The sequence below is a fragment of the Nelusetta ayraudi genome, unplaced genomic scaffold, assembly GCF_046127955.1.
Source record: "Nelusetta ayraudi isolate G7.1 ecotype Tasmania unplaced genomic scaffold, CSIRO-AGI_Nayr_v1 ptg000081l, whole genome shotgun sequence".
Classification (NCBI taxonomy): Eukaryota; Metazoa; Chordata; class Actinopteri; order Tetraodontiformes; family Monacanthidae; genus Nelusetta; species Nelusetta ayraudi.
Genome location: NW_027466131.1, coordinates 470,962 through 493,929, shown reverse-complemented (window position 1 = coordinate 493,929; position 22,968 = coordinate 470,962). Strand labels below are relative to the sequence as shown.

The following is a 22,968-nucleotide window of genomic DNA, read 5'->3' as shown; positions in this document are numbered from 1 at the left end:
TCAAATGAGTGTGAGGAGCTCATGTTGTTTATTTTTATTAGCATTTCTCACTTGATTTGCATCCCTGTGATGTCTTCTGGAACCTTCCTAATGAGCTGTGATTGTTCATAACAGTTTATTTCCAACTGTCTGCGTCCCCAATTGTGCTCCTCCTTAATGTCCCCATTGTATTTTAACTGCCCGCCACTTCTCTGTCCGTATGTGCGTGCGTGCTTAATGGACGGGGAGGGGGCCGTGGGGGGGGGGTGAACATTTTAAACAAACACCTATGTGGACGGACTTGTTGTCCCTCCCCGCCCCCGCTGAGGGGAGTGTCCTGGCTGCCTCAGTATAAAGAGTCAACGCACCCTGCAGCCGGAGAGCGTGCACACAACGGGGCTGCACGCAGCTGCGCCAACACAAAGGGGCCAGAGGAGGCAGCCCGACGGAGCGCACGCTCGTGGATATGACGCCGTGCGCGTAGCACGAGCACAGCAGCGCCACTGGATTAAATCGTAGCAGCGGCGAAAGTTCGCTGGAGACTTTTGGTTCCGTGCACGTAGACCCGAGACAGGCGATGGAGGGGGGCATCCCGGTGTGGTGCGCGCTGCTCGCGCTCGCCCTGCACGCGGCGGGCTGCGCGGCGGCCAAGGAGCTGCAGTGCCAGGAGATCTCCGTACCTCTGTGCAAGGGCATCGGCTACAACTACACCTACATGCCCAACCGGTTCAACCACGACACGCAGGACGAGGCCGGCCTGGAGGTGCACCAGTTCTGGCCCCTGGTGGAGATCAAGTGCTCGCCGGACCTGAAGTTCTTCCTGTGCAGCATGTACACGCCGATCTGCCTGGAGGACTACAAGAAGCCGCTGCCGCCGTGCCGGAGCGTGTGCGAGCGGGCGAAAGCGGGCTGCGCGCCGCTCATGAGCATGTACGGCTTCCCGTGGCCGGACCGCATGAGCTGCGAGCTGTTGCCCGAGCAGGGCGACCAGGACACGCTGTGCATGGACTACAACCGGAGCCAGACCACCACGGCGTCCCCCGCGGTGCTCAAGCCCACCAACCGGCCGCAGAAGCCGTACAGCCCGCGCAGGAAGCACGTCCCGGGACGCGTCATCCCCGGGAAGATCAAGCCGGCCGCGTCCCCCTGCGAGCCGGGGTGCTTCTGCCGTGCGCCCATGGTGCCGGTTAGCGGCGGCGACGGCGGCCACCCGCTGCACAACCGCGTCCGGACGGGGCAGATCCTGAACTGCGCGCTGCCCTGCCACAACCCGTACTTCAGCCAGGAGGAGAGGACCTTCACCACCTTCTGGATCGGACTGTGGTCGGTGCTCTGTTTCGTCTCCACCTTCGCCACCGTGGCCACCTTCCTCATCGACATGGAGCGCTTCAAGTACCCGGAGCGGCCCATCATCTTCCTGTCCGCCTGCTACATGTTCGTGTCGGTGGGCTACATCGTGCGGCTGATCGCCGGCCACGAGAACGTGGCGTGCAGCCGGGAGGGCGGCGTGGAGACCATCCACTACGAGACCACCGGGCCCGCGCTGTGCACCGTGGTCTTCCTACTCATCTACTTCTTCGGCATGGCCTCGTCCATCTGGTGGGTCATCCTGTCGCTCACCTGGTTCCTGGCGGCCGGCATGAAGTGGGGCAACGAGGCCATCGCCAGTTACGCGCAGTACTTCCACCTGGCCGCCTGGCTCATCCCCAGCATGAAGTCCATCGCCGTGCTGGCGCTCAGCTCCGTGGACGGCGACTCCGTGGCCGGGATCTGCTACGTGGGCAACCAGAACCTGGACAACCTGCGCGGCTTCGTGCTGGCGCCGCTGGTCATCTACCTGTTCATCGGCACCATGTTCCTGCTGGCCGGGTTCGTCTCGCTCTTCCGCATCAGGAGCGTCATCAAGCAGGGGGGCACCAAGACGGACAAGCTGGAGCGGCTGATGATCCGGATCGGGGTGTTCACGGTGCTCTACACCGTCCCGGCCACCGTCATCGTGGCGTGCTACTTCTACGAGCAGCACCACCGGCAGACGTGGGAGATTACGCACAACTGCTCGTGCCCCACGGACGCGGCCAGGCCGAGGCCGGACTACGCCGTGTTCATGCTCAAGTACTTCATGTGTCTGCTGGTGGGCATCACCTCCGGGGGGTGGATCTGGTCCGGGAAGACTCTGGACTCGTGGCGGACGTTCTGCACGCGTTGCTGCTGGGGGAGCAAAGCCTCCGCGGGCTCTATGTACAGTGACGTCAGCACGGGACTCACCTGGAGGTCCGGCACGGCCAGCTCGGTCTCGTGCCCCAAACAGATGCCCCTGTCCCGGGTTTGACCCGGGGTTGACAGGCGGCACGCGGTGGTGTTTCACGTTCCTCCAAACGCGTTTTGTTGTGACGTTTGACACTTCAAGACGACAACAATCCCAGCATCCTCAGCTCTTAGGGCGGTGCAAAGACCCCGTCGGCGTTGCTTTTTCTATGTTTTCAATGATAATTATTGGAAGGCACCAAAACTGCCTGTTGACATGGTCACGTGCTCCTTAAATAATGTGAACTCCCTGTATGATTTTGTTTGTTTGTTTTGTTTTCTCCCTAAAAGTTACTTGGCGGACTCTTGCAGAGCTCTGGCTTTGCCTCTTCCACAGTGACGTCCATGGGATTGAATACGAGAGTGTGTGTGTGTGTGTGTGTGTGTGTGTGTGTTGGGAGGGCTAATTGTTTTGTCGGATTGTCCATCAGCGTGTTGTTAATTAGCACATTAATGAGCGCCTAATGGCACCCCCCCCCCCCTCTGTCAACGACGGGCCTGTCAGCGTCGGAACAATGTAACCTGGTGTGAATAATGCCGCGGTCTTATCTGCTGGCTTTACAATGGGATGCGTGAAGGAGACAACACACGCACGCCGCTGCGGCGGTGGAAAGGTGTCTTCTTCTTCTTCTTCTTCTTCTTCTTCTTCTTCTTCTTCTTCTTCTTACTGTAAGGAACCACAGTGTCTTAAGCGCCACAGTCACAGTGAGACTCTTCTTGTCTTCTTTTTATTTCTTTATTCACCCAAATCCAAGCCTTAAATTCGGTGTCATACGGGTTGCATCAGCGCGCAGTGTATTTATATAATTATTTCTGTACATATCGTGTACATTTTTTGTATATGAGAAGAAAAAAAAAATATGAGATTGTAAATATGTATAATTCACAACTTTGATAGAAGATTTTATTTTGAGAATAAAACAACTTTTATTGAATTCATTCTGCCTCTCTGGTTGTGTGTGCGTCTTCTGTCAGGGTCTCGCCCCCCCCCTCCCCCCATCGCAAGTAACTGTGACACTTTGAGTTTCACTCTAAATGTTGCCACTCGGGGGTTCAACACGGGGAATGTGTAAGTTTCATTAAAACTCCGCGGGGCTGCGGATTCTCACGGGGCGACACTGAGACTCCACAGGTGTCCTCCTCGGCCCCCCAGGTGCTTTAGTCCTCTTAACTCTCGACTTTGTCCGCTGCTTAATCCGAGCTCATCGAGGAGCCACTCTTTGCCTCATCCCCACTCTGCGCGTTTAGGAGATCATTTACTTCTCCCTGCCGCCGCGACTCTTCGGAAACTGGCCAAGAAAAACTGTTCGATTTAATCCAGGCAAGCTGTGTGTGTGTGTGTGTGTGTGTGTGTGTGTGTGTGTGTGTGTGTGTGTGTGTGTCACTGACATCACTAGAGTTTACAGTTGGTTTTTGCTGAAATTAGCAGCGTTTCTGAGCACAACCTCAGGGGCCTCTGAAGTCGTGGAGGAAACGTTCCCCTCGAAGTTCCCCTCGAAGTTGATCGGAGGCACGCGTAAAGTCGTGCCACACTGCCACCTTGTGGCCAAATTCAATTAATTCAGGGTCTCCGTGAACTTTGAACGTCAATCGACGAGTGAGGGGCACTGTTTTTTTTTTCTGTCTTGCTGAAGGTGCATCAAATGAACGGCTGGTCTGGAGCAGACAGTCTAGAACAAGCATGGAGGAACTATGGCTCGAGGCCATAGTTTTAATCCGCCCTTTTAATCCGGCCGGCCGAACTTGAAGAAATGATATAAATAGTTAGTTTTAAGTAAGTAAGTAATGAAATAGCAGTATTTTACATTTCTTCAGTGTTTTAAGAGTCATTTCAAAAAAAGAGCTAAATACTATGGGGCCTCGAGCACTTTTGTTCCTTTTCAATTGACATTAAAGCACTTGTTTTTTCGACATATCATGATTTTTTTTTTCTCCGATGAGATGGGTCACCAAAACACTCCATCCATCTGCTCCTGGTCCAGCACCTCAGTCAAATTTTAGAACTCTTTGTGGCCCACGAGTCAACAACTTTGCCCACCCCTGTTCCAGAAGACGGTGAAAAACTTTCTGTAGTCATTTTAAACAAAGTATTGACTGCTGGCATGATCGTCTACAAGGGATTTAAAAAAAAAAAAAAATACTGTAATGTCTCTAATCAAATTACTCCTTTACATTGTCTCTCAAAACAAAGAGAAAGTATACATCACACTTCTGACATACATAGTTATACATTAATCTGTACATCTGTACATGGTAAAACAATTAAACGCCGTAATTTGAAATGTGAAATATTTATGTCAATTCCAATTGTGTGCATAAAAGTTAAATTTTTTTAGACCTTTTTGGAAAACAGAAACCCCAAATAAGCTTCTTTTTAAATAAGAGCTAACCACGTGGTCACTTTAAATGAAATGCATTTAAACTAGTCAGCTCACTGTTAACTATTTAAAACTGACAGCTCAAATCCGCAGTTCTTTCTTTGAACGTCATGGTAAAAGTGGAAACAAGGTGAAACAGTGGCTTCTTGGCTGTTCACCCGACCCGCAGGCCCGCCAGCAGACGACGTGAACGACTCTCCCGACTCTCCCTGCTTTGACGTATATGTCAAATTTGTCTCTGTCAAATGATTCCGCTCATCAAATTAAGCGGCTGCGGCTCCTGTTTGCTGTGACTAATGGGAACAAATTGCTGCGCAGCTGCTCGTCAGCCATGTGACAAGGTGGCTTCCTCCCCCGCCGGCGGTCAGTGCGTGTGTGTTTGTGTTTTGGGGGAGGTGCTGCTGCCACTCCCTTCCAAATAAAGTGCGGGAGACGGAGGAAACGGGTCGAGGAGGTCGCGCTCCATCAGTCTCCTCTCAACGTAAACACGGCCCTGACCCGGCAGGAAGACCTCGCCACGCCAGCGTCCCGGGCCGGCAGCGGCTTGGAATTCCTGGACGCTCACCCCCCCTCGCCATTAATCCCAGTTTGGGAGTGTTTATGAATGCCATGTCTGTCTAATGATCTAATTAGGCGTCTCAATCAGATTGCCGTAATCGCGTTAGGCTGTCTGACCAGCTCACAGGGGTCATTAAAGGTCACATGGCCAGTGTGGCACTGTAATTTCAGAAAGTACACAAAGCACGATGGGAAGGGGGAGCGCTTGAGCTCCAATTACGGCCGCCATGAGGCTGATTTATGTATCACTGCTAAACAAACGTTTCCTCAGAGCCGAGCTGATGGATCGTGATTGATTCCTCTTTAGCGTTGTCGGCCCAGAGCATGCAGGGATGCCCCCGCTGTGTGTCTCACCGAAAAGATGAAGCCTGGAGGATCCACGAACCGGCGATAGTCCGAGGGACATTTTTACGTGCCTACGTGAAAAGTCAAGCAGAGGTTGAGGGGAGGCGTGGGGGTGTGGGGGTGTGGAGGTGAGAGTTCAAAGGTCACCTTGGTCAGTTCTGGTATGTAGTGCGGGGACTGTGCAGGAAACATCCGCTCGCGCTTCCAGTTCTCACTGGGGATTAATAATCAACTAAATATTTAGGGTTCGGGGAAGCAGAAGAAGAAGAAGAAGAAGAAGAAGAAGAAGAAGATAGTTCAGCTGCCAGGGGTTGGGGGTCTTACTGGCGTTCAGAATGTATTGTCTTTATAGAAATAAATAAAGTCATTTTATCTTTTATATGGTGTGTATTCAGTGTGGTGAGGTTTTTAAGTTGTGGAAGTAGGGGAAGTGATGCGATGCCAATACTCTCTGCCCCACATCCAACAACAAAACATCATCTGAGTTTTAATTGCTGGAGCGGTGATCATGGTGATGAGTTGTGTTTTTTGTTTTGTTTTTTACGAAAATAATTCAAGAAAATTCCACATTTCAGTGTTAAGTCATTAAAACTCAAAATGTTTATTTAAAAAAGGAAAATAATTGTATTTGTTAAAACAATAGATGGAATAAAATTACAATAAGATAACTATGAGGACAGTATGAAGCTTTTATTCTGGATGGTATATAATGGTTATATTTTATTTAGTATTTTGATATCTTTGTAAATACAATGCACTTTTTCACATCTCTATTTTTAAATAATATAATAATAATTATTCTGTTTTTATGTTGTTGACAAAAATCTCACAGCTATTCATAGATTGAAATAAATGATTTGAAGCTTTTCCTTCCTCATAAGATTTGACTGTAAATAATACCTGACCTTTATTTGAAGGTATAAAATGAACAAACTAAACTGTGAGCAGGGAGTCAAAGCAGCAAAGGTCATTTGCAGACGACCAACAGTCCAACTGCTCTTCCACCCGACAAACCCTCAATCGTGCACATCAAACAGAGACAGGATGGATTTCTGCCTGGCCAGCTGAGGCCTCCATGGACAGACTCTGCCCACCTTCATCCATCTGAGCTGAGGAGGACACTGGCTGATCGATATTTCTGATGCCTGGGACGTGTGCCTGCCTCTGATGTGATGCTGGGGTCAACGTTGACCTTCGTCTCCAGTTCCCAATCTCCTTCCCTCATCTCCCATGAGGCCACAGTGCTGCACCAGTGCTAGCGGGAGAGGTGGAGATTGATGGGGAGCCAGCGGTCCAGGTCTCCCAGTCTCCAGGTCTCCAAGCCTCCTGGTCTTGGAAGTTTCTTAATTTCCCATATTGCTGTTAGTTTTTAAAAAAAAATCTAATCTCAGTTAATGTGTTTTATTTATTTATCCATTCATTTATTTGTTTGTTTGTTTGTTTGTCCAATAATTTGTTATTTTAGATGCATTTTCAATTCATTCGTATTATTTCAGTTTCCCAATAGTTTTTAATATTACTTTTAATCGGGGAAATTAACTTTCCGTCTTTATCAGCTGCAGTTGCAACTGTTGGCCGCTAGATGATAGCAAAGCAGAAGCATGACACAAACACTTGAGGGTTCGAGCTCGCCTGTTAAATGTTGCTTTTAATACAGCCGCTAACAGACCATCCCTTTTCAGTTATGTAATTCGAATTGATTGAATACACTTGACAGAAAATTAACCCGCAAATCAAATCAATCACTTTCAGAGGTTCTCTGGTTGGTTGGTTGGTTGGTAACATTAACCGAGCTTCCATTGTGACAAAGTCTTGGAAGTTCTTTTTGAGAACAGATGAGTTCTGTGTGTGTGTGTGTGTGTGTGTGTGTGTGTGTGTGTGTGTGTGTGTGTGTGTGATCTCATAATAGACGGTGCAGAAAAGTGGCGCCTCTTCCATGGCCAACGTCACTACTGTGTCATGGGTCACATGTTTGGGGACGTTATGGCTGAAAGTGGGCCAAGGACACAGCTGGATAACCTGTGTCGCAGTGTTTGAGTGTGTGTGTAACTGGTCGTGCGAAGGTCAGCGGCCACAACACACACGCACACACGCTGACACGCTCCACACCGTTGTTTTGTGTTGATATGAGCGGCGCAGCTGCGTCGGGGTTCACCAGGTTCGCTTGTGCGACCCCTGGACCTCCAGCAGTGACAGCGGGGTCCTTTCCCTGAGTCGGGCTCCCAGACGCCCTGTTAATGTTTCTGCACGTCGCGGCTGCTCCGAACAGGAGGGTAACAGCAGGGTAAGAAAGAGGAAGGCATGAGGCAGGTGTTGTGTCAGGGCTGTTGTTCTCATCATTGCTGTGCAGGCAGCCCAGTGTCCACTGTGTCAGTCCAGTTTTAGCAGGTCAGGAAAGCATAGCAGGTTTATTATGGCCACAAAAAGCTTTTACTTTATTGGCTAAGTACTAAATATAGAAGCACAAGGATTTTTTCTCTTCACCTGTTGCAGCGGCTGTATCTTTGAGATTTCTTTTCTGAATTCCAGCGAATCCATCCTGAACATCTTGATGAGAGTACGGCTGGAAAAATCCTGATCTCTGGTGGAGAAAGAGGCGGAAACAACAAGCTTTATGCTACTACCAGCAGCCTTCAGTCGTACTGCAGACATTTTGGCTGGCTTTGAACGTGACAGACAGCAGGGTCATCCATCCATGGCACAACTCACCTGCTGGACCACAACACACACTGCTTCTTTTTCTTCTTCTTCATATCCTGCAATTTATTTTATCTGAGCAAGCAGACACAAAAGAGCACAGACTACAATTTTAAGCACACAGACATATTTTTTGTGTGTCCCCAGACCCCCTCTACACCACCACCGTAAATAACAGCCAACGTCATGTGGGTCAAAGACCAGCGGCTCTGCTTGCATTCCAGGCGAACGCTGTTGAACGACGGCAGAGAGAAGATTGACGCTCATATGTCACCTGAGCATCGTCGACTCAAGCCGGGTTGCAGCGGGGTCACGGTGCGGTCGTGTCAGGGGTCAGAGGTCGGGTTGGTTGTGGCTTCCAGACAGCCAACAGCTGAGCAGCCTCAAGGATGACTTGGTTGATAATGGGGATGTTGGTGTGTTTGACGCTGCCTGAGAGATTTGAATTGATCCAGAAGTGATCAGATTATTTTCACTCATCAGATTATTTTTTTTTATTGGTTTACAAACACAAAGATTGAAAAGTGTAAATCAGTACAAAGTACACTGCAGTGTTGTTCACTTTTTCAAAAAGAAAAGCTGAACAGAGGGAGAGAGTTGACTCAAATCCAACGTGGCAAAAAATAAAAATGTTAAATTCGTAAACCACTCTCAAATTTTTTTGAAATAATACAGTTTTAATCAGTCAATTCCTCGTATCTTTTTCTAGTGATTTATTTTTTAGGAATAAGATGAGTTTTAGGAGAGGAAGAGGAACTCTAAATCAAAACAGTCGAAATTAGGATTTTTTTTTTTTTATTTGGTATTCAACTTTATTACAACGGGCTCAGTAGTTACATTTTGAAAATCTGTGAAAACAATTTGTCTCTGTCTTGTTAGTAAACTCCCTCCTTTCCTTCTTCTGATGGCTCCATTTTTCAGAAAGTGTGCAAAGCGATTGTCAACCCCATGTGATGTCATAAAGGGCAACGATAGCTCACTATGGTTGGTGACCACGCCCCCAGCAAGGTGTTGGCTCCGCCATCTGGGTCTTGTTTTGTCTCCCTCCCTGTGGAGGGTTCAACGCAGCATCAGATTTAGCAGGCGGCTGTAAACAGAGGGCTAAATCTGCCGCTTCCTGGACACCAGGAGAGCCGTTGACGGTTAATGGTGCTGAGGCACCACAGGCGTCTGGCAGGACGGCTACAGTCACACCCAGGCCTTCTTGTCCTGGGAGTCGCTGCTGTCCGACTGCTGGTCTGAGCTTCCTCCCGCCGCCGGGACGGGGTGGCCCAGCTTTGTGGGTGGTCCCCTGGCAGGACGGGGGGACATTGGGGGTCTCAGGTGGCTGTGCAGGACAAAGTGAGTCAGTGCCGGTGCGGGCGACGCCTCCAGCTTTGGTCCTCTGCTCTCAGGCCTCCTGTCTCTCTCTCGCTCTTCCTCAGCTTGGAAGGCGGCGCCTGCGTTTGCTCTGGCGTGAGCAGGCGGCAGCGGAGGGGCGGCGGCGTGTTTTTCATCTCTCGACGGGAGGTCGCCGTCCTCCGCCGAGGTGGATGAGGTGAACACGCTGCTCTGCTCCCCTTTGCTCATCTCCTCCACCAGCATCTCCCTCGTCCTCCTCCACACCACCATGGCCTTCGTGGTGCTGGCCAGGTCCAGCAGGCTGAGCAGGACGGAGGAGGCGGCCACGCCCAGCATGAAGCAGAGCATCAGGGTCTTCTCGGTGGACCTGGAGACATAGCACTCCACGCCGGACGTGCAGGGGGCCTCGTAGCAGAGGAAGCTCCTCGGGACGGACAAACCGAAGAGGAAGAGCTGTCCGGCGCCAAACACCACCTCCAGGAGCATCCGCAAGACCACCACCTGGAGGTAGGCGCAGTGGAAGCCCGGCGCCCACAGTGGGCGTTGGAGGTCCTGGAGCGGAGTCTTGTGCAGGGAGACTTCCCTGGAGGAGCTGGAGTTCTCCAGGCTGAAAGGCGAGCCGCCACGGATCCTGTCGCAGTAGGAAAGACCAGGACCAGGACGAGACAGGAGTCTGTGGGCCACGTAGGTGGAGAAGAGGAGGTGGGGGAGGAAGAGGAGGAGCAGGTGGAAGAACCAGAGGCGGAGGACGGAGACGGGGGCGAAGGCGTCGAAGCAGACGTTGGAGCAGCCCGGTTGGATGGTGTTGCAGATAAATCTGTCCTGCTCGTCACCGAAGAGGGAGAACCCGGCCAGCAGGAGGACCAGCAGGCGGAGAACCAGCATCAGCATCCACCAGCTTTTACCTTCAGCACAGAGAAGATTTTTTTTCTAATGATGTTCATAAACTCTTAATGATGGTTAGAATGACTTGAAGGATTTGAAACTGCTGATTGAAAATGAGGATGGTGGACAATTTAACTTAAAAGTTAAATAGTAAAAGTAAAATCTCGATTGAACGCAACACTGAAAAATCTGTAATGTTGTTGCTCAGAAGAAAAGGAATAAAATATCATTCAAATTTAATATTCTAAGCCACATTTACTCAAGAAAAAGAAAGAATGCAAATCAACACAAAGCCAAAATAATTAAATATGGTTTAAGTTGCTTTAAGCTGCTATTAATTATACTTTTCCTTGTTGTTTTCATGATGTGAAGATTTTGTTTTTGTTTAATGTCGTTCGTTATAGACAAAGTGTATTTCATTAAATATGCTATTAAAAAAAACATTAAAAATGCAATTATCCTTTAACACTTCGTCTTTATCTTCATGCTGTTGCCTGGGATGATATTTGGGTCAACAAGTTCATGTCACCGCAGAAAACATACACACACATACACACATCACAGCTGAACGTCTTATCTTAAACTAAACTAAACTAAACTGTGTGAACAAGAAAAAGACGACACGTACCAACAAAGGAGACATTGTGACAGATGGAGACGAAGATCAGATCCATGGTTGCCATCCTTGCGTGAACTTCCCTTCCTGTCGCCTTCAGCTCCGTCTCAGATTTGACCAGGCGACACTGGCAGCGTGCCGCTAAATACACTCAACTTCTTTTTCTGCACTTCCTCCACCACTGTCTGACTGCGTACGCATCTATTCTTACCCTGCTGCCATCAAAGCATTGTTGGGATGTCAAGGTAGTGGAGGACACAGACTGTGCTGCTCGAGAGCTCCTCCGGGGGGCAGCACCAGGCAGTTTTGAAACGCCTTAAAATCTTCACTTAAAAAACACTTGTTTTGTTTGAGTGCCTCCCCTGTTGCTGGCACATCGCCCTCTGCTGGCCTGACACTGGACTGTAAGACTTTGGTTGCTTGACCAGCACCCTCTGGTTTTATGGCAACACTTTACACACTGACATGGACACGTCTTACCAGAGGGTCGCCTCAAGAGAGTTTGTATGGTTGTAAAGGCAGAGGGCGCCAAAGGGTTCGGGTTAGGACCAAAAAGATTCATAATGAACATTTTGCAAGATGTTTTTGCTTTAAATATTATATACGAAAGAGGTGAAGACTAACACAGTTTTGTTATTTGTGGCATTCGCTGTACAGCTGCAGTGCAAAATAATTATTGTGTCTGCATATTTAACATTTTGATCCTCTAAACCAGAGGTCCCCAACCACCGGGCCGCGGACCGGAGCCGGCCCGTGGGTCTTTTGGTACCGGGTCGGACAGAAAGAATAATTAACTTCCGTTAAATTAATCCCGCTTCATTCATTATCTGAGTCTGAACTGAAATTTTATTTTGAAAAATGACCGGATTCTCTCCGTTACGTCCATCTAACTCTCAACTCTGGACGCATGTCAAGGCGCTTGTCTCGGTCACCTGATACGTTTCCGCGGACAAATGCAGTTTGTGTCTCTGCATTCAAAGAAGAGCAGGTCAGATGGGCGTTGTTACACTTAAAGAACTCAAGGTGGCAGTCCAAGGCCGAACGGTAACATAAAAAATAATGGGCGTACAACACCTGACTGATGGATAATTTAAGCTCCGACTCGGTCACCGAACCCTCATGCGCGTTCACCAGCATTCCTTGCTGCAGGACTCGCATGTTTGGAGCAGCTGGAGGGTTAAAGGCACAATGTTTACAGCCCTAAGTGTGGGACACATTCAGGATCAATGAAAGATGAGTTTTCATCGTGTTACACTGAAAAGTTCCAAATTAATGAACAGATTTGCTCATCAGTCAGACCATGGTTTGTTCTCAACAAGCAGTGAGACCACTGCCAAACCCCTGCACAAAGTCTAGATAGCCACGAGGTGTCAGCAGAGAACACAAGAGTCGTTTTATTGTTGTTGTTGTTGTTGTTGTTGTGTGTCTGCAAAAAACAGAAAATCAGAAATGCCTCAGTGGAACATTTTCTTTATTTTTGTGGTCCTGTGTGCTGTTTTTCACAAGTTGAACTATAAATTAGAATAAATCAAGTATACAGTCACAGGCCAATGTGTTGGCTGCACCTGTGTTAACGCTCATCAACTTTAGATTTTCACACTCAGCACCACTAGTATTTACAGAGCCTGGTCCCAAAAAAAAGAAAAAAACTCCAGTGAGCAGCAGCAGCAGCAGCTGAGCTGCGTTCAAGACTCCACAGCCTCCCTGAGTGTTGCTGCTGAAAAAAGACGTCCATCACTTTATGGCCACAGTGCTGGCCGAGGCTTCTGGCAGGATTAAACCACGATGTCACAAAGCTCTGACCTGCTGTAGTCCAGTGGAAACCTTTCAGGATGTGGGGCGGGGCAGCGTGGCAGCAGCTGCGCGATGATGTCATCACAGCCCAAACCAAACATCCGTGAGGGATGTTTCCAGAACCTTGTTGAAGTGTGGCTGCCCTCAAGGTAAAGGAGGTTCGTAAACCTGCTGCCAGCGAGGTGTTTCTACTGAAGTGGCCAGTGAGTGAAAATCAGAGACGACCTGAGTGCTGAGAGGAAATACTGCAGGGAGTCACACATGAGGGAAACCAGCTAACACTGGTGCAGGATCTAGAAAGAAGATGTTTCTGGAGAATTCAAGGATGTTAGCACGACGGCTCATAAACACTTCATCCACCAGAATAAATAAGTTTGTCTGGCCAGAATCAGAGGACCAACGCAGCCATCACGGTGCGGTTGATAAGACGCCGAGCGCCGTGTCCAAAGTTTTCCCAAAGTGAAGTTTTTGTTTTCTCCAAACACATGCAGCCTGTGTCCTTCCTGAGCAGAAGCCCTGAGGTGAAGGCATCGTGCTGAGCTCCAAACCTCCTCGGGACCTGGATCACCGTCCGCAGGAGGCTTCCTGTCCTCCGTCCACAAAGGTCCTGCTGAGGGATTCCTGTAGCTGTGGGTCGCTACTCCACTGGGACGTTCACGACGACCAAACCGAAGCTCTCCGTTCACCCCGGGAGGCTACGACAGGATGGCCGGGACCCACCTGACCCCACACAGATTGTCCACGCTGGCCGAGCGCCTCTTGGCAGCTCGCCGGGCCTCCTTGTACCTGTCGTTGCACAGTCTGGAGATGGCCTGAGGAGAGGACGCGGAGTGGTCTTGCATGAGTGGACAAACACAGAAATACTGAATTGAAAATTAAATTTATTTTGGTGTTTTACACCAAGAAATCTGCTGTTTTCTGGAGATCTAGAGATGTTTGTGAGATAACTACTCTAATTTTTAGAACGAAGATATAAAAATAAAGACCTGAGTTTTGGTAGAATATGGCACCTTCAAAAAATGACTGTGGTCCTACTAAAATTATTATTTAAGAACTGTCTGACTGGTTGATCACACCACAAACTCAACCTCCCTACAGCCCGTCTTACACAATCCTGCCACAAAAACGATAGAGCAGAGAGAGCGGAGGCACCTCCAGCCGCTGGGCCTTGTCCCTGCTGAGCGGCTCCAGCGGGAAGCTGAGGTTGTTGGACTCCGACAGCGAGCGCAGGTCAAAGTAATACTTGGCGTAGACGCTGGACGGCACGTTGATGTTGAACTGCAGCAGCTCCAGGAACTGCCGCTCCAGCTCGTTCCTGGAGGGAAGAAGCACCAGTGCGGAGTTTTACATTTTGGGGGGTGATGATGAGTCATGAACCAAAAACCTCAAGGAGCAAAATTACGGGTGTAAAGTGAAGGAGGACCCCAACACTGAGCCTGTTTGCATGCTAACGTTCTCAATCTGCCGTATCATCATGTTGAAAATGACAATGGATCTCATCATTCTGATCTTTTCAGCTGAGAACAATCCAGACTGGAGCTTTTGAAGACAGATGCATGAGTATTCAGACCAGAGATTCAGCTGCTCTTCACCACCAAAGTGTGAGCAAAAGCAACAGGCACTTTTACTTACCTTTACTCGTTATTTTCTATCGTCATGAGGAATTAAACTGAGACTCACATGTCCTCCACAGTGATGTCTTTGAGGATCTGGCAGTAGTCCACGTTCCAGACGGCCTGGTCGTCCCAGACCTTGGAGGCCAGCAGGATGGCGCCCAGCACCATCCTCTTCCAGTTCCCAGGACAGATGTCGATCTCGGCGTAGGTCAGCAGCCTCTCCAGGTAGACCTGCCGCACGGACAAACGTGTTCAAAAGAGAGTTGTCAGGAATGCAGAGGAGGACGATGAAGATGATGACGGTGATAATGCCGGAGGAGGAGGAGGAGGAAGAGGAGGAGTAGCTCACTAGGGTGACAATGGCACACTCAGAGGTGAGCTGAGCTGCGCTGAACAGCGTCCTGACGAAGCGATAGATCTGCTTGTGCTCGGGGTCGTGATGGTCGTAGTCCATCGGCACCTCGGACTTCTGTTGGAGGAGGAGGAGGAGGAGGAGGAGGAAGAGCGGAAGCAATAGGAAGCAGGCAAGGTGGAATGCAAGAGGAAGAAGGCAACAAAAGACAGCAAGAAGACACAAGGATGAAAGTCAGAAGGAAGAAGAATGCAGGACGAAGAACAGGAAGAAGTCCAGGCAAGAAGGAGGAAACATGGTCAAAATTAGAACTAATATCAATAATAATGAAAAAAAAGTATTCATCCATAAGTAAATATGTAAAACAACAATGTCTTACAGAAAGTGGGTGGAGCTTCTCATCGAATATATCCAGCAGCATTCCTCCATCTGTGTCCCTACACCAGGAGAAAAAAACAACTGAGCGTTTATTTTTATTCCAGAGCCAGAAAATCAGAGCCAAGCTGGAATTTAATTGGCAATTGCAGTTCAGTCAAGTGACAGGTGCTCTGATTGGCTGGACCTTTGGCATTTTAAAAAAAATGAAAAATCAACTTGATTTCACAAATAATGTGTGAAAAAGGAGAAGTCCCACCTGTTTTTGATGTGGTAGTAAATAGCCAGAGCTACACTGTCAAAGAGATAGAAAAGACCAACCAGGGGGAAAGATTATCATTATCATCATCATCATTATTAGTAGTAGTAGTAGTAGTATTTACCTTTTGACGGCATGTTTGAGGTTGGGCTGGCTGACCGTGTTGTCGTCCAGGAAGATGGTGGAGCACGAGCTGTATTTCCGCCTCCGCACCCCATGCTGCACGCACACACAACAGTGGGATACAGATTTTACAGGATCGAGCAATTTCAAACACTGTGGTTCAAATCAGGCTCCAATCAAACACTCACGCTGTTGACGAAGAGGCTTTTCCTTCTGTCGCACGCTGCCGAGAGAAACACAGGTTACTGATTTTTTTTCTTTGTGATAGATAGATAGATGGATAGATAGATAGATAGATAGATAGATAGATAGATAGATAGATAGATAGATAGATAGAACAGAAAACAGAGCGACAAACTCCGGAAGAGCTGAAGCGTGAGTGATTGTCGGGAGTTGAGAGGAAGGTGCCAGCGTCGCCACAAGAGGGAGCCAAAGTCCCAGCAGACCGGTCTACTTACCGTTCCCACGGGCCACATCTGAGGAAACAACCAGAGGAAAAAACTTCAGGACAATCATCCACCCAAAAAAGTTGAAATGTCCTAAGAATGAGTCACAACATAACCTTTAAGAGCGAGGTAAAAGATGAAGACTTGTTCAATCATTCTCTAATGTCAGCCTCTTGTCAGATGGATCAATGTCATATTTTGATCTTCTGGGATTTTATTTTAACCAGGGGCTGCTGACAGAAAACATCACACTGCCTCCTGGTGGCTGGCTGCAGTAGTGGTGATAAGCCATGCCAAGGTTATTTTAAGAAGGATCCTATCACATCCTCTGCCTAAAGTGACTTTCCCCCATCTATTTAAAGTTCATAAGGTACACGCTGTATGTTCTGTTTTGCATTATTTCCGACGGTGCTGGTTTAGCAGCACCGTCTGTCAGCAGTCGTCATGGATGCCGATCATTTATCAGTTAATAATGACATTAATTGAATGCTGTAGGTGTTTGGTGGGAGGAAAACACAAAGTGACCACATGGCGGTGATGTCACTGCCCTGGGATAGGCATCAGTGCCCTTTGTGACATCACAAAGGACTGATGACCAGAACTTTTTTTCATTAATAGGGAGTTCACTGACAGCATGGAGGAACTGAGTGAGTTTGGAACGATTCGAGGACCGTTTAAATGGGGAAAGAAATCGAGCGCTTCCTCCATCGGAAGCAGAGGGACCCGGCGACAGTGACACAAGCCTGTGCTGATGATCAGCCGACAGGCCAGTGGGGGTCATGCGAAGAGCTCACCGTGGTTCTGGGACTTGCTGAGGAAGATGGTGCTGGCCCGCGGGTGGTCCGACGGGTTGAAATCCACGTTCAGCTCTGCGACAAACACACAAAGCGCAACACGAGGCGTAAAGGCCGGGCGGGCGATGGGCTGATAAATCTGATGACACCTGACCTCGGGGGGTGGGGGGGGGGGGTGTGGGGGGGGGGTGAAATCCCACAATGCACGGCAGCGGGTGTCAGGTGTCGATACACGATATCTGCCGCCACCACTTCAACCTGAAGAAAGACTCGCGCTCGACACCTGCACGTCGAAACCGGAGAGGCAGCCGGTCAGCCTCTGTGCTTTTACATAATGAATCGCCAGCGGGGCACGTGGCGCCGCCATGCTGACGTCCACACACTGGGTTCATTCCAGTGGAAGTTCTGCTGCTGCACACAAATCTTGTCTTATCCGGGTCTGTCGTCACAGTTCTCCTGTTTATCACATCAGACTTTGGCTGATGTCACTTTTCTCATATTTCTCAGCCCACAGTCCAGTTGTTCTGCACATGTTCTACACTTTGACCATCATGTGAGCAGAGAACAAGAATGTTGCCCAGCACCCCTCCCCCACCCCTGCTGTTTCAACACACACACATACACACAATGAGCAACCCTCGGCCTCGCCTGATAACTGACTGAGTTTAAACAAACAGAGCTGACCTGCTCTCTCGCTCACACACACACACACACACACACACACACACACACACACACACACACACACACACACACACACACACACACACACACACACACACACACACACACACGCAGGAGAAAGAGGAGGAGGAGGAAGGCTCTCCTGGAAAAGTATTGACCACTCTCACACACACACACACACACATACACACAAATACACAACTGATCAAAATAAACCTTTTCCAGCACTCTCATTGGCCAGTACTGTTAAATGTTAAAGTAACATCTGTTCCCCAAAATGCCAACAACAGCAGGAGACAAGTTACTGTGCACGCTGACAAAACCCTGTAAAAAAATAAATAAATAAATAAAAAAACTAACAACATTGCACAGCATGCCGCTTATGTGAGACTGGTGAGCAAACTGAGTGCTACCTATAATAAAGCAAAATTGACTCGTGCAATTGAACTTGAACTGAGAGATATAGTTCCTTTCGATCAAAACCCGACCACATGAACAGGGCGAATGGCCGTGTCAGCAAGTGCACGTCGTTCCTGAAAGAATGAAGCGAAGCTCGGCAAAGACTTTGGTTTGAAACGGCTCAATGCAGAGCCGCCAGGACATCAGAAAGGAAGATGACGCAGGAGGCATTGACGTCGCTCTCCTCTAATCTCCCATGTAAATCTTGTTCCCTTTTCAAGTGTTTTTCTTCCCCGGCGGCTCAAAGCCGACCTGTCTTTGTTCAGTGCTAATTAGCCAGGATGAGGCGGCCTCAGTAAATCAGTCTCACATTACTGGTCAATAAATCAAAGGAGGAAGGAGGGAGGAGAGAAGGCTCTCTATTCTCTGGCTCTCCGACATGGTTTGTGGAGTAAATATTCACCACATTAGTTTCCTCCTTTCCACGACGTTGAGATGAACCCCGAGAGGGAAAACGCTGCAGCAGCAGCAGGAAAATTGAAAACCTGGGCTCTGACAATGGAAGAAATTGGCCTCGCTGTGCAAAATCAGCAGAAGTTTGCAACACGTCTTCATTCCCCAGGACCAAATCTGTCAGAGACGTGAAGCTTTGGGAACAGCATCACCATAATTATTACTATTACCCTCGTTCGCAGCTGAAATGTGAGCCCACGAGCGACCTCGCTCTCCATCCACAAGTCCACTCGAAGGAAAGTAAAACATCAGCTGATGCAGGATGCAGCGCAGGAGAACACAGTCGGCCTTTGTCTGGGATGAGTCGGATCATGTGGCGGCTCGGTCTCGCCCTCGGCCCCCACCACTGGTAGCTCGCTAAATCACCTCGACAAAAGTGCTTCTAACCTCGTCCAGCCGACCCTCCTCAAAACGCGAAACTGTTTGCCGAGAAGTGGCTCATGAGACACGGATGGAACCTCCTTCAAAAGTTCCGATGGTCCTCACACAACCGTGGTTGGATCGCGGCCCCGCACGGCACAACCTGGTGCCAGGACCTCAGAACCGTCAGACAGGGAACTGCTAAACACCATCAGAAAACGATACCACGTGTTTTAATCATTGTGCGGCTCAGAATCTCAATTTTGTTTTGTCAATTTTTTTTTTGTTGCTTGTGCAAATCTCATTGTTGGTCAGAAGAGAATGGACAATTTGGCACATGTAATGGAAATCACATGGAATCTCTGCAGATACAAATTGAATGATCGGGTAATCTAATATACTCAACGATCTCCTTTGGCGATTTTCTGCCCGTTCCTGTAATGCAGTTTTCTACGTTTTAAACTGTGCTCTGCAGAGTCTTTCCACACCCTTCCGGTCAGGAGTGGATGATACCAAGCAGCTCGTGGCTCTCTACAGTGATCTGTCTGGCTTGTGTCCGTCCCTGGTGCACGGCTGTTGCTCTCTGCCATGGCACACTCACAGCTGCTCCCCCCCCCCCCCGCCTGCGGGGGAGTGAAGAGCTGTTCTGATGATGACGATGATAGGCCAAACTCACAAAAAAAAAAAGGCTCACAAAACAGAGCCACAGACACATTAGACACGCTGTGCTCACAATCACTGCCCCACAGAGAAGGACGCCGCCTCGGCACAATACACCCGGGGAGAGACGTTGGTCGACTGTCCGTCAAGGACCATCTGCGTTCCGTTTCGCCCTCCGCGTGCGCAACGTTTTGCCCTTCACCATTCACCTCTTGCAAAAGAGCCACAGCTGATGATCAGACGGCCGCCCTGCAGGATCCCGGAGCCCCGACAACCATTACAAACACCGGCTTGGCGCTCCAGTTAAATCAACACGGCTTCATGATGCGCGAGCGGCGTCTACTCCACAAGAGGAAGTTCCCCCCACAGACCCCACCCCCCACCGCTTACGACGCAGGGAAATATCATTTTGAGTGCGAAAACAGCAGAAAAAGAACGAGTTGCAGATCCAAACCTTAAGTTGGCCTTCTTTAGTCAATGACAAGCAGATCAAGTGCTCTGATAATGTGATTCTTAGCTATACTTTTAATGGTGAGCAAATTTTGAGACAAAAAAAAGGAAGAAAAAAAACAAACTTAAAACCGTTCACGGAGCGGCAAAGGACTCGAGTCCAAGTCCAGCAAGCTATGACGTCCAGCACCTTTAACATCTTCCGCACCAGAAACCCAAGAGAAACGCCCAGTTATCAGCGATGGCGCAGAGGCCCATTAACCAACGCCTCTGTTTTCACTCAGGCCTTGCGAACGAGGCCGCCCGATATCTGCGAGGGCTCTAAAAAGGTCCTTACATGCTGGATGAAAGGATCCTGTCATGGTTGGCCTCGAGGCTGAGGGATAGGCGGCCCATTTAGTGGACACTTTACAGCGTGAATGGCTCGATTGTGATGCATATTAGCATGTGTCAGCGGTGGTGGAGGGCATTGGGGGGACGAGGGGCATTGCGTTCCACAGTCGCGGCACCAAAAACAAAGAGGCGCCACAAAAAGAGGGTCTGGCCTGGTGGGCAGGCGACCCTCTACCAGGACACAACATCTTCTAGCCGGCGACTGCTGCTGCTGCTGCTGCTGCTGCTGCTGCTGCTGCTGTGGTAGGACCAATCATAAAGTAGCGTTGCTGCCAGTCAGTCAGCCAGTCCCAGCAGGGAGGGAGAGTCAAGTGAGGACGGAGGTAGCGAACACCTCCAGGGACGTGAGATGAGATGAAGAGAGGAGGGGAAAAAAAATCACAGGAGAATCTTGTTTTGAAGGCTGTGTGGCATCACACGGGTCAGCGACCAGTTGTCTCGAGTGAATCACACACCGACAAACCAATCATCTCAATCATTGACAACAAGCGAGTTTCTTTAGCTTTTGCTGCCTTTTCTCCTCCTGCCATCATCTACAACTTGTTTTGATATGCAAAACAGCATCTTCTAGTTCAGAAAATAGAATAGTTAGCCCACTGTTTGCAGTCCCCTGATAAAAAAAAAATAAAAAAAATAAATGCAATACATTTCGCATCAGTTTGGAAGGGAAGAAAAAAGTATCAGAGGTATCATGTCCTCTGAAATCACAAAAGGCTTCCTTTCTGCAATGACCAGTAAGCAGGGAAGAATTTATTGACATATTGATAAAGTGAATTTGCTGAGTGCAGGACCACTATAATAATGATGATAATAAGAAGGATAAGATTAAGAAGAAGAAGAAGAAGAAGAAGAAGAAGATTAAGAATAAGAATAAGATTAATAAGATTAAGAATAAGAATACGTCCGCTAATCGGTTATCAGTGTGGCCCATCGTCAAACACAGCTCCTGTATTTCCAGTGGGCTACATCTTACCGCCAACGTTCTCCCTGTCGCTGATGTGCTGCAGGTTGCACACCGTCTCCTCCCTGCTCAGGTCCGACTCCTGCTGGTAGGATTCCAGCCGGGAGTGCGCGTTTCTGCGGAGCTTGGGGCTGCCGGACACGCAGCAGGAGGTCGCGCCCCCCATGTGTGGCCTCTTTGCGGCAAGACCCTCTCCGCTGGAGCCGGGGCCGGAGCCTGGGAGCTACCCACCGGACTGAGGTCTGAGCCGGCCGGTCAGCAGCCGAGATGAGCGTCCCTGGTCCTGGATGCGTCCGGCGATCCGTGCAGGAGGAGCCGTCTTACTTCGAGCGGTAGCCGTCCGTGTCGGTACCGGGCCGGGCTGGAAGTCCCGCCATGCCGGGCATCGTAAATGCGGGATGTGCTGCTGCTGCGGGAAGAGATGATGTGATGAGTCGCTGTTGTGGCTGCGCCTGGCCGGCTGTCAGGGAGGGAGCGGGGTAAACACAGAGAACCGGTTCCGGTTCAAGTGGGCGGGTCCAGACCGAGACGATTCGTGCTGCTGCTTCTGGTTTATTACTACATACGGAGTATATTGTTATTATCATCATCATCATCATCATCATCATCATTATTATTATTATTATTATTATTATTATTATTATTATTATTATTATTATTATTATTATTATTGTTGTTGTTGTTGTTGTTGTTGTATTTACCATGTTTGTTTGGCACTCGAATCCTCTATTTGTTTGATTTAGCGAGACTTGACAAGACATTTTAAATGTTTTGGTTCTATGAAAAATACATATTTTATTTTTTTATTGTCAGAGGCTCAAACATTTGAAACAGATGACGAGGCAAATCTGGGGGAAATGGGGTTTTGTGATAGTAATGTACTGTGTGTGTGTGTGTGTGTGTGTGTGTGTGTGTGTGTGTGTGTGTGTGTGTGTGTGTGTGTGTGTGTGTGTCATTAAACTATGACACAAGTAAACTTTGGTTGCTGCCATATTTTTTTTGTTTTTGTTTTTTTGCCTTATCTCAATATTATTATATTATTTTTTTTCCTAAGGCGGCGTTATCAAATGTACTGTCTGTGATATCATAACGAAGAAAAGAATATTGAAAGTGCGACCTCTGCTGGCCAGCATGCCTAAAACAGCAGATGCGGAACACATGACGTAAGAGAGTCCTTAGCAGACAGAACGAGTAGATCCCAGATATGCTGCATGTTGAATATCCGGGGTCGTCATGAAGAGCAGCAGCCAATGAGAAAAGACGATGGCAGGACGGTCACGTGTCAGTATTTCATGAGCGCTGGTTTGGTTCGCCACCGTAAAGCTGGGTTTAGCACTCCGATTCTGTGGAGATACTGCTGCTCGGCTGCAGTACTAAATGTTGGCCAGCAGAGGTCCCTCTACATTGCCTTAATATGGTGCCATTTGGCCTGCACTCAGCACTTGTACTATAGCCTGGGTGGAAATTTCCACAAAGGCCTCAGTGGACCAAAGGCCGAGCCTGTGTATGGCTAAAATATTAAAGAGCACACACACACACACACACACACACACTTGAAATATTTACCTGAGTTTCCCATTCAGTGACAGCAGAAAAAGTCTTGTCATGAATTGAAAAGCTGTGAAAATACTTACAACAAAAGAAATAATTCAGTCCAGTTTTCATGGTGTGAAACTGGAGGAACAT

General features: G+C 48.7%; 3 protein-coding genes across 6 annotated transcripts; 1 reads left to right on the top strand and 2 right to left on the bottom strand.

Moving 5' to 3' along the window:
* Positions 1–346: 346 nt before the first annotated feature.
* Positions 347–3,222, top strand: LOC142900276 (frizzled-8-like). Its single transcript, XM_076044462.1, has one exon. The coding sequence runs from the start codon at positions 557–559 to the stop codon at positions 2,306–2,308; it is 1,752 nt and encodes a 583-aa protein (XP_075900577.1). The 5' UTR covers positions 347–556; the 3' UTR covers positions 2,309–3,222.
* A 5,521-nt stretch (positions 3,223–8,743) lies between these two features.
* On the bottom strand, positions 8,744–11,499 carry LOC142900274 (gap junction delta-3 protein-like). The gene is made up of 2 exons (XM_076044459.1): positions 11,116–11,499; positions 8,744–10,507 (listed from the first exon to the last, which is right to left on the bottom strand). The coding sequence occupies exons 1-2, from the start codon at positions 11,168–11,170 to the stop codon at positions 9,450–9,452; spliced, it is 1,113 nt and encodes a 370-aa protein (XP_075900574.1). The 5' UTR covers positions 11,171–11,499; the 3' UTR covers positions 8,744–9,449.
* Positions 11,500–12,557: 1,058 nt separating this feature from the next.
* Positions 12,558–21,742, bottom strand: LOC142900279 (cyclin-Y-like). 4 transcript variants are annotated; one of them, XM_076044468.1, is made up of 11 exons: positions 21,295–21,729; positions 16,863–16,937; positions 16,081–16,161; positions 15,811–15,845; positions 15,624–15,718; positions 15,500–15,535; positions 15,245–15,302; positions 14,863–14,982; positions 14,578–14,744; positions 14,050–14,212; positions 12,558–13,709 (listed from the first exon to the last, which is right to left on the bottom strand). In XM_076044468.1, exons 1-11 carry the CDS (start codon positions 21,446–21,448, stop codon positions 13,593–13,595), a joined length of 1,101 nt encoding a protein of 366 aa, XP_075900583.1. In that variant the 5' UTR covers positions 21,449–21,729; the 3' UTR covers positions 12,558–13,592. The 4 variants fall into 4 exon arrangements, with proteins under 4 accessions (XP_075900583.1, XP_075900584.1, XP_075900585.1 ...); XM_076044469.1 differs by having other exon boundaries at positions 16,081–16,098; positions 21,295–21,727; XM_076044470.1 differs by lacking the exon at positions 16,081–16,161 and having other exon boundaries at positions 21,295–21,726.
* Positions 21,743–22,968: the final 1,226 nt, after the last annotated feature.